Source organism: Nicotiana tabacum, chromosome 12, assembly GCF_000715075.1.
Source record: "Nicotiana tabacum cultivar K326 chromosome 12, ASM71507v2, whole genome shotgun sequence".
Classification (NCBI taxonomy): domain Eukaryota; kingdom Viridiplantae; phylum Streptophyta; class Magnoliopsida; order Solanales; family Solanaceae; genus Nicotiana; species Nicotiana tabacum.
Window position 1 is genome coordinate 76,117,770 of NC_134091.1, and position 11,774 is coordinate 76,129,543.

An 11,774-nucleotide genomic window follows, 5' to 3' on the forward strand; every position below is an offset into this window, starting at 1 on the left:
GAGACAGATTTTGGTTGGGGAAAACCAATTTGGGTGAGCAGTGAAGCTAAAGCTTTTGGACACCAAAAATGGTTGATGGAATAGAAGCCTGGGTGAGCTTGAAGGAAGAAGACATGATTGAGTTTGAACAAGATCAGGACATTCTATCTTTACATGTTCTGACTTGGGATAAAGTGAACTAGTCTACATCATTTTTTGGTTTACCGATAAACCTGGTGGATCTGCAATTCAAACCATGCACACCCTTATATTTGTAATCTTGTAAAACATTAATCTTCTTTAGCAAAATCAAAATGTACATTGTTTGTCAAGAGGAAAGGCTGGTTTAATTTTATATTCAACTAACCAGCAAGATTGTTTCATTAAGTTATATATCCTTCTTTGTAAAACAGAAAAGAGTTACATAAACATTTTACAGCCGACATCCTATTGGAATTAGGTAATTAGGAAAGCATTATCCGCGAGGTAATCTAAACAATTGTAAAGCCAAAATTCTCAAAGTTTAATTTGTTTGACAAGTACAGTATATCATAATCCAATTCAAAATGTTATCATGTAATATATTTTCAGAAGATAATCTAAACCCCCAAGCCCTATGAACACTTCCCTTTGTTATGGTGATCATCAGCAAAGAATTAAACAAGAATATATAAAGTTCAAATTACAGTTCTTCATTTTCAAGTATCTGCTTTCAAAATTGCTCCTTCACTAACCTGCTGCACAAGACCATCAGATGAATAATTTGTTTGACCTTATTATAATTACTAGTATTCTGGAACCACATTGTACCTTGTTTTATCATTGTATCTATCCAAGATACTTGAGTAAAACACCATCATTACCCAGTACAAATCCCTGGTTGTCATTGATAAACCTGCATAACATTGTTTCACAATATCATGAACATAAGATTTTATAATCACATGTACAGACAGCAGACCACAACTTTATCCTCAAGTAGATTAAAGCTTGTAGAGCTTTGGAGCTTACTTCACCGAATAAAGATTCGCAGCAATATTATCAGCTGCTTTGTCACGAATCCATGTCTTGCCGCCATTTTTGGTCTTCAATAAAATCCCACTTCCACCAGCAGCCCATGCCTCATCCTGAGTACCAAACAAATTAATTGGGTCGCCCAATACATGAAAAGCAGAAAAATGATCTAGTACAAAATGTAGGAACTAATTAAGTCCCAATTGAGCCTTACTTATTATAAAAGTAATTCTGAAATTACTACCTTTTCATTTAACGTAGTATCAGTTGGAATGGCGAATTATCCTTTGAATCTTATTTCTGTTGCAACAATAAACTAGCAGCCTGATAATTACATGCATAACTGTGTTCCTTAAATTGCTAATTCAGCTCGTGTAAGTGAGCGAACTATAATGACTAAATAGCATCACAACCCTTCCCCCCAAACGAACAGGAGAAATTAATGAAACTGGTGATTCAAGATATCTTCAGGGAATGGTGCCTTTTGGGAGCATTTAAATTTCAGCAACAATAAATGATTCATCATCAAGAATTCACCCCAAACTCACTCATGTAGTCTATTATGTTTGATTCAAGGCAACCATGCATATACCTGTGAGCGGTAGCCGACATCAAGAATGCCAAAACCACGGCTTTGTACAGAAACTTCTTCAAAGTCCTCTGATAACTGGAGATCAAGGACAATTTTGAGCTTCATTATATGGCAAAAGAAGAAAAAGAAACCATAGTAGCTACAGATAGCAAGAGCTCATACTGTAGAACCAAGTAAAAGGACCATAACCTGTATAAGTAATAAAACGGTAAGTTTATGATCTGCCAAGACATAAGTGCGTCCACCAATTTTGGGTTTATCAAATAACCCAAGTAGACACCACTCTATTCTCTGCCATTATGCGACTTTGAGCCCTTCATTCAATCCATTTTTGCCGATTAATTGCATAGAAAGCGGTAGTTTTATATCTAGCCTCAGAAACCTCATCCAGTCAACCTCATGTCATGTGCTTAACTAGGATTCTTGACCAGTCTCCCAAATGCAGTTAACTGTTTTTTTATTTTATTTTTTTTAATTTTATAGGTAGAGTTATTTTAATAAAAAGATATTATACGTCCAGGAGTACTGCTCCTAGCAACTTAGCTCGATAGATACCATGACCAATTTGCTAGATGTGGAATGGAATATCTTGCTCTTCTACCCATAGAGGTCCTCTATACAGATTTGACATGTTACATTTATGTTGACCTGAGAATACCTTCAAGTACTTTGCTCAAATAGAAAAGAAAATTGCAATCAAGGATCATTCATTCTAGAGTAAGATAATGGGTTCTTTTATTAACTTGCAGGAGATGGATATTTGTTTCTTATAGCAATTAAAACCAGAGTTAAAATAAGACATTTAGGTAATATACAAGGTTTGATATCAAAGTAAACTTAGGAGAAATTGGAAGATCTTAAAAATAGTCCCCTTTTACAGAAATTGGACACAGCATCTTCTGAAAAGATTCTAAGGAAATTGATTGCTTCAACCGAGATACCAAGGGAATTGAGTGCACAAATAGGACATGCTACACTTCATCCTATCCGAACAAGAAAGATTTATTTCATGCTAGGATCTTAATTTACTAACCCCTGTGCCCTTGCTGAGGTATAGCCCTCCACCACGCACAAGTAGCCAAAGACCACCATCAGCCCTCCAGCCCATGTTTTGGATTCTTCTAGCCACAGCTCTGTTATGCGGTTGCCAGTACGCCTGTAATGTAGTATACATACAACTAACTATATGTATAAAAATATACGATCTCTTTGGACATGAATAATCTTTCTTTTTTTTATAAAAGAAAAAAGCAAGAAATTTCAGCGCAACAATTGATGCTACATAAGGCAAATTAGCTTGTTAATTCACAAAAACATGAAAACAATACATGTCAAAGAAACCGTACCTGCCCTGGCTCCCAGGTCAAATAGAAGTTACCACGGCTTGAAACAGCTACATAACGTCCATCAGGAGAGCGATTAACAGTACTGAAAGTGCCTGTATAGTAACTGGCACCACTAATGCCACTAGAAACTGTTCTGCAATTTTAATAAGGATGTCTGTCATTTCACCTTATAAAGAAGAGACCAAAATTAGTTAATCATAAACCCTGGTCTTAAGTAAGTTAATCATAAACCCTGGTCTTAATTATTTTTTGCCGTCACATATGACCTAAGCCAGCATCTAAATTGATTAGGTGCAAAATCCAACAGCATAAAACTTTTTCTCGAAAGATAGGAATTAGCTCGTCAAAGACCATTTGGCTAGCATCATCTAGTTTAATGAAGTATCAGCAGTTAAAGCACCACCAGTAAACTATCAGTAGTTAAGCTATTTTCCAGAAAAGTAGAAAGCAAAACTTGAGAGTAGAGAACATTCAAGAGTGACCCAGATAATAGGTTATACCAAGTACACATTACCTAAACAAAGAGTGAAAAACCCGCCTTTTTAGTTACTAAGTTATTGGTTTTTCTTTTTCTTTTCATTAATTAACCTCAAACTGAAATATATCTGTTTGTCGAGTTTGTCTCATTTTATTGTAGAAGTAGCACATCGACCTCAAATCAAGATTTTACACTCCAGCATCTAACCAGAAAAACATGTCTACATAAAGCATTTCAAAATTATGGAGTTCACCTTCTCAGAGATTACCTATTAAGGGTAGCGGACACAGTTTCTTGTATAGCAGCCTTCCAGTTGTATCCCTTGTTCGATGTAACATATATTGCACCTTCGTCAGTTACCATTTCTGCACTTTTTTCTCCAGTTGCCTTGATATAAACCTGTATATCAAGATGATTTCTTTCCTTAAGATTAGTAGCAAGAACAAACAGAAGAAAGATAGTCGGATTCTGTGTCTTGAGATATAAGTTGAGTCAAAGTGCCATTATTGAAACAAAGGTATAGAGGAACAAGAATTAGTTACCAGAAAAAAAAGGTACAGAGGAGCAAGAATGCTGCACAATCAACATAAGACCAATACACATTAATAAATTCTCTTTCTTTAAGCTCAATGCCAAATCAACATAAATAGAAAGCGGAGATTCCACCAAAATCACTACTTATCATAGTTTCTATCTTATTTAATGGCTTATATTCAGATCCTAAAAAGCAACAACAACAACCCAGTATAATCCCACTAGTGGGATATGGGGAGGGTAGTGTGTGCGCAGACCTTACCCCTACCCTGGGTAGAGAGGCTGTTTCCGATAGACCCTCAGCTCCCTCCCTCCAAGAACTCCCCACCTTGCTCTTGGGGTGACTCGAACTCACAACCTCTTGGTTGGAAGTGGAGGGTGCTCAGATCCTAAAAAGCAAGCTTTATATTTATTGGGAGTTGCAGCTCGCAATGCGCTTCTTAGGCTTGTATTTCCCCATTATTCCATCAATTGTTGGAACACGACATTGATTGTCTGATCGCTTAATATCCCCATAAACAGCCATCTCAATCTTGTCAAGGTCTTCATCACTGAAGTTGATGTCACAAGAATATCCTTTCAACTGTGTTGTGCCAATAGCAACCTTGTCTGCTTTAGATCTATTCACCCTTGTTTGAAGAATTTGACAGTTCTCTGACACAGAATCACCACCTTTAGAGAAGGGAACGATGTGATCATACTCAAAGCAAAGGCAACCTAGGCAGCTGTGGAATCGCTTGCCAACAATGTTGCCAGCTACATCTTTTCTCCACCTCTCAGGATCTCGACCTGGAACCTTCTCGGCTTTGGCCCAGCATTTCTTTCTAGCCTCCAAGTCAAAAAATCTAGGCCTCCCTTCCTTGTTGTCACTGGTAACACCACGATTATTAACGGTGAGCTGACAATAAAGCAAAGGTTATCTCTTTCTTGCTTCTTAACTTCCATTTTCCCAGCCCCATGGGAGGGAGTTGAGAGGAGAAATGATGGTTCTCTAGTCTGATGGACAGCAGGAATGTTAGACAAGATTCTGTATTTTCCTTTGTTAATTCAATTTTGCCACCTTGTTGTGTAATTCGAGAAATGCTTTACTAAACAGACAGATTAAGAGATCAGTGTAGAGGGTATTTACGTTAGCAAACAAGAATGTCTTCTGTGGCATGCTCCGATTTGAAGGTAGGAGTAAAGAAAGGTACTATTCTAGTTTCTGGAAATTTACTCAGAATCACTTATAAGAAACTATAGAAAGTGAAAAGTTACATCAACACCTGCACCTTTTCAGCGCAGCATGTTTCGGGTAACAATGACCTCGGAACAAAGCATCATTCCTCAGTTTCAGTATGTCTTTCAAGTAAATAGTACAAAATGCGCCTCGAGCTCTTACCGAACAGAGTTTCAAACAGCAGTTGACTCTTATAAAGCAAAGTGACAATATTCTGCCATAGTTGAAGTGCTAGCAAGGAGTTCTTAAGCAACACGCAAAGGAAGGGGGTGGAGGACGGAGAGAGAGGGAGGGAGACAGATAAAAACTTATATAAAATTAAAGAACAGATAGTTCAGATGAATGCATGCCGTCCTTAATTTTGTCTTATAATTCATTTGACTAAGAGTAAACGTTAAACTTGATAAGCTAGGATGCAATCAGATGCCAAAGCGGCAGATAGAAAGGGCATTTTTAACCCATAGAAACAACTTGCTAGGCTCTATTATGTGCCAATGCTTCAGCACAGACTAAGATGATACATTTGAACTCTAAACTGATATATAGGGGCACTCACACCAGAGCAGAGTGTACTGAGAATAAGGTCCTGCAAACATTCTGACGGAAGTCATGCCAACAGTATAAGGCACCACTCTACATCTGTGTCCTGCTAGTCAGAGTTGTCTTAATTCTAAGAATTTGATAATTTTTTCATTCGCTCTTGACTTTTTACTTTTTGCAACCTGCTTGCATCATTAAATTAAGTTTACATCCAGCAACATAGTTATTTCTCGACTAGACATATATAAGTCACTACATGAAAGATAACCAGTGATTGTCAACAACTCCAAATGGCTAGTAATTTTCATATCGCTCTCACAAATATTACTTACTCTTCGTGCTTCATATAGAAGAATGTGGATGAAAAATACGGTCATTGGACAATTTTCTTCCGAATTATTTTTGACAAAGAGTTTGTGCAAAACAAAAAATATTTAGATAGTTTTTTGTGAAATTTCGTGAATGTTCACAAAAAGTTTGATCAAAAAGTTGTGCCTCAAGGAAGTTCTCAACCAAATTTGTATGAGAAATTTTTGAGGAAAACTTAAAACTACAACCAAACCATATTTAATCGAAAAACTTTCCACAAACATCAAAATATTTACATCGAAACACTAAACCATATGTAGACAGTGACCCCATTCAAAACAAAGTTTTCTTTTAAGGTTTTGAATTACCAAAGTATCAAATTTACCATAAAGTATAATGGGTTGTCAGAGATGAGCTCAATTTTCAGAACAAGTGCGAAGAAGAATTGAATAATATAATGCTTACCATATCACCAGGAAGTTGAGAACTCAAGGGTATCCGCTGCCAGGTTTCACCAGCATCGGAAGTATACAACAAGATTGCTGGTTTTCCAATAATCCACCCTTCCTTGCCTTTGAAACTGATAGAATTAAACCTATAATTGAAATCTTCCTCTTCGGCAGAAGCTATAGATCTTGATGCCCAAGTAGTTCCTCCATCCTTTGTTTCCAAAATAGTTTGCCTGGTCCCCAGTAGAAAACCTGCCAAAGCATGATTTTCCACAATTGTTCCAATAATAAACACAAATCTTTAACTCAATGCACAAAACACACGGCATTGAAGTAAACAAATATCACAAAGGACGATATCCCATCATTGTTCAACTAAACTAAGAAAAAAATTCTTAAACATAAAGCACAACACCACGAGGCTGTGCATGATGGTATCTCATCACTTTTAAATGAAATTAAGTACAAACATTAAACTCAATGCACACTGCCATGAGGCTATCAACGATGCATAGAGATTTGCCATCACTGTTTGACTAAATTAGTACAACTCTCAAACATAATGCATTAGATCCTAAGGTTTTTGAGTATTCGTCTATCTTCAAAAAGAATGATTAGAACTTCCCACCATCAATTAGCTAATTTAAGCACAATTCTTTAACTTACAACCACCACATTCTAGGTCAAATTTAAAGTAATTTTTAAAGATCTCTTATTGTTCTTAATTTGAGAGCTACTGTCAGACATCTACATACTCTTTCCTCTGATACCAATTTGTAGGGCTAAGCTTGTCCAAGCCTCATTTCTTAGCAACATCCAATATAGGACTCCGTTCCCACACCAAACAACCTATTTGTACACCCAACTAAAGATTTGAAGAAAGAATGCTTGCAAGTTAAAACATTTTGCTGTTTCCTCCATACCAAACACACTCTATTCAATTAAGTAAAAATTGATAAACTCAATGCAGCATTGAGAGCAGTTATGGAAGAGAATGAATAACACAAACCGTGAGTGGGGTCATCGGGAACGAAGGCAATGTCGAGAAGGACGACACCAGGGTCAATAGGAAGATAAACTCTTTCCCATTCAGAGAGAGGCACCTCGTCAGCTTTAGCAGGGATAGGTGAGATTCCGGCTCCGAGCAATGGCGGTAGTGCAATGGCAGCAGCAGTCTCAGCGATTAACTGCCTGCGATTAATACTAGATGATGCTCTTGGTACCAACCGAGGAAGCTGATGGTGATGAGGCGAAGCAGCAGCAGAAGAAATGGTGTTATAAGTAGGTTTGAGAGGAGTGAAAATGGAGTTCCAGCAAGAACATGCCATTGTTTTGTTATGTTTGGTGCTCTCACTCTTATCCGAATGGAATGAATGAAATGAAAGAAAGAGAGTTACTGTTGCTGTTGCTTTTTCCTAACAGCTTCGCGGGAGGTTTGAAGCATACGTATCCCCTAAACATTACGAGTGGTCATGAATTCGTTATCTAAGGGCCTACCTTCTCCTCAACAGCTAGGAATATTCTTCTTCTATAAATAAGCTATTTTTAATCTAAATAATGAACTAATAGATAAACTGGGGATGTAGCTCAGATCGTAGGCAGCTAGCTTAGCATTTGAGAGATGTATTGGTCATGATGAAATAGATAAAGATTCTTCCGCCCTTAATTAGAGATCAATGAATCACTTAAATGTCACGCCCCGACCTCGGGGAGCGCGACCGGCGCTCAACCGAGATAACCCGGCCGAGCAAGCCTGTACAGTACCTTCTACCCGAACTCACTCATGAATAAAGAGAAGATCTATTTCATTAATTAGACAGTGAGGAGATTCATGTGAACAACAACACCAATTCATTATCAGCAGTTTCATCATCTATAAGTTTCAAAATACATACACTTTCATAGTTTGATGTGGAACGTGTGATGCAATTACCAAAATTACTAGTTTGACTTTCCCAACACCGATATACCACCCACACAATGTCTACGGAGCCTCTAATAGATACAAAAGAGTACGATGATAGTGTCGGCAACAAGGCCCCGGCTGTACCTCAAAACATAATACATAAGGACAAAAGATATACGACCCCGAATGAGGTGGGGCTCACCAAGTCAGTTGGGAGAGGGTGTACCGCTATCAACGATCAAAGCCGCCTGCTATGGAACCACCTGCATCCATTTAAGATGCAGCGCCCCCGACAAAAGGGGCGTTAGTATATGTGGAATAGTACTAGTATGAATGACTAAGTACCCTCTCAATAGAACGAATGATAAAACAAGAATGAACAATCATAAAATCAACGGGAGTCTCAAACAATACCCAAAACGTCAAGTTAGGAACAGGACAAGGTTTCAAGTGATTTCCATATTTTAAATTGGGAGACCTTTAGTACCGATATGCCACCGTTTAAAATTTCGATTACAATTTCTAACACAGTTACCACCATGTGTGCGGCATGGCATCTGATCACGCCCCGATCGGCTAGGCCGTCTCATATAAGACATCAACCGCAATCACAATTTCAATTTCAATTTCCAACATAATCACCACCATGTGTGCGGCATGGCGTCCGATCGCGACCCCATCGACTAGACCGCCTTATCCGAGACATCATCATTTTCTTTCAATCATCCCATTTCATACCTCTTTCACATCTTTTTATTTCATTGGCACTAGTGGTCACAATTGTAATATCCCCTTTTTGTGTGGCGTGTTGGCCGTATTTCACATTTTATATTTCGTGCTCACCTTTTCACTTTCAACCATCATCATAGATATTCAACAACAAGGCATTTACGTTCAAGACACTAAGCATACATGTGAGAAAACAAGAGTTTTAAGTGCATTGAGATTTCTTACACAATTGGCATTAGTTATCGTTTGAAACGCAACTTGAGGCCATAGCATTTAGCTAGGCAACCAATACTTTGAACACATTACCAAATAGTAGTACAACTTAACAAGAGCATTGAGAATACATATTGAACACAAAAGTCTTTTGACACAAAGTTTATTCGAAATAATCGATTCATAATGAGTAACTTGGGACTTACAATGACATTGTGGGGTTCAATTCTAATGGAAGAATTTAGTCAACATACCTCACTTGAGCTTCCTTAAACTCTAAAATATTCCGGAAATCTTAGCAACTTCGATCTATTTCAGAAATATAATAAATTAAACCAAAAATTAGGAAAATGATCACGGTTGCATCTTATTTGAGCGCTTTATCAAACACTAGGTGTGCATTAAGGTTTCAAGTCCCTACTATGGTGAATTCCATCATTCACCCGTTATCTACCATTTTTAGCCCAATAATCTTCCTACACCCCTAGATAACACATGAATGCAAGAGAGACAACTCCCATACCCAAGAATTGCCTTACTAATTACCTATTTTTAGTTAAATTTTGAAATTGAGGGTTATGGTGAAGAATCTTACCTCTAGGATGAAAACCTAGTGTGTTTTCCTTGTTAATCTTCCAAGATTTGAGTAAGAATTGTGGAACAATTGGTTGAGGAACTCTCTCCCTCTCTAGAGCACTTTTTCACTCTCAAAATGTCAGGTTCTTACTTAAGAAATGGTCCATAGAGTCTATATAACGAAATGGGATCGGGTTATAAAACCCAAAAAAATGAAGCTCCAAAAAGAAAATCTGTCGTCGTATATGCGACCGCATAATGCTTCTGCGGTACGCGAAATGGTCCGTGAAATGGCATTCCGAAATTGGGCACCGCTGCTTGGGTATGCAGCCGTTCTGCGGTCCGCATATCGATTCTGCGATCGCAAAGCGGACCGCAGAATCTTCTCCTGGAATTCCTCATGTCGATCCTGCGATGCAATCTGCGGCCCGCAAAGTAATTCTGCGGCCGCATAATGGACCGCATAATGGCCCACAAATTTTGCTCAAGTTTCTGCTTCACTCTGAGGCCATTCTGCGGTTGCATAGTGGGCCGCAGAAATATTTTTTTCAGCCAACATTTTCCTTTAACTCACCAAACATATTAGCCTATCTCGCCACCACGGAACCTCGTATTTTAGGTGAAATTTTATGGGGTCTTACATTAAATGGGCCCTTACATGGCACAAATCCGAATTAACAAGGGCCTAGAGAAGGAAAAACAAAATATTCGTATTATATTTATTTTAAGCACATAAAATCTTTATTTCTTTGCACACTTTTTAGTCAAGTGGTTTTTCCTTCTCTTTATTTTTACCTTCTCTTTCTTTTGATTCCAAAAAGTATTTAACAAGCTCTCAAGTTACTTTTAATTTGCTCGTTTGTTTATGAAGAGAAACTAGAAAGTATTCCCTAACCGCTATAGATTACTGTCCACAACCGCCAGTGGTTACAATGAAATAGATAAGATTCTTCCACCCTTAATTAGATCTAGGAATCACTTTAATGGGCCCTTACATGGCACAAATCCAAATTATCAGGGCCCTAGAGAAGAAAAAGCAGAATATTTGTGTTTTATATATTTTAAGCACATAAAATCTTTATATCTTCGCACACTTTTTAGTCAAGTCGTTTGTCCTTCTCTTTATTATTATCTTCTCTTGCTTTTGATTTCAAAAAGTATTCAACAAGCTGTCAAGTTATTTCAGTTTGCTTGTTTGTTTATGAAGAAGAACCAAAACGTATTCCACAACCGCTATACATTACTGTTCACAGCCGCCATTGATTAAGATGAAATAGATAAGATTCCTTAACCCTTAATTAGAAATCTAAGAATCACTTTAATGGGTCTTTACATGGCACAAATTCGAAATATCAGAACCCTAGAGAAGAAAAAGCAGAATATTTGTGTTTTATATATTTTAAGCACATAACATCTTTATTTCTTTGCACACTTTTTAGTCCAGTCATTTGTCCTTCTCTTTATTTTTACCTTCTCTTGCTTTTGATTTCAAAAAGTATTCAACAAGCTCTCAAGTTACTTTTAATTTGCTCGTTTGTTTATGAAGAAGAATCATTAAGTATTCCACAACCGCTATAGATTACTGTCCACAACCGCCATTGGTTACGATGAAATAGATAAGATTCTTTTGCCCTTAATTAGATATCTAGGAGTCACTTTAATGGGCCCTTACATGGCACAAATCTGAATTATCAGGACCCTAGAGAAGAAAAAGCAGAATATTTGTGTTTTATATATTTTAAGCACATAAAATCTGTATTTCTTTACATACTTGTTAGTGCAGTCGTTTTCCCTTCTCTTTATTTTTACCTTCTCTTGCTTTTAATTCCAACAGTTTAACTACTACAGACATATTAATAACAAGAAAAGAGTGAAATAGCATAACACATA

At 37.4% G+C, this 11,774-nt stretch overlaps 1 protein-coding gene across 2 annotated transcripts; it reads right to left on the reverse strand.

The window, feature by feature from the left end:
* Positions 1-492: 492 nt before the first annotated feature.
* On the reverse strand, positions 493-8,000 carry LOC107830733 (photosystem II stability/assembly factor HCF136, chloroplastic). 2 transcript variants are annotated; one of them, XM_016658363.2, is made up of 9 exons: positions 7,470-8,000; positions 6,477-6,712; positions 3,678-3,808; positions 2,932-3,064; positions 2,619-2,741; positions 1,586-1,660; positions 991-1,106; positions 790-874; positions 493-713 (listed from the first exon to the last, which is right to left on the reverse strand). In XM_016658363.2, exons 1-8 carry the CDS (start codon positions 7,786-7,788, stop codon positions 808-810), a joined length of 1,200 nt encoding a protein of 399 aa, XP_016513849.1. In that variant the 5' UTR covers positions 7,789-8,000; the 3' UTR covers positions 493-713; positions 790-807. The 2 variants fall into 2 exon arrangements, with proteins under 2 accessions (XP_016513849.1, XP_016513850.1); XM_016658364.2 differs by having other exon boundaries at positions 493-716.
* Positions 8,001-11,774: the final 3,774 nt, after the last annotated feature.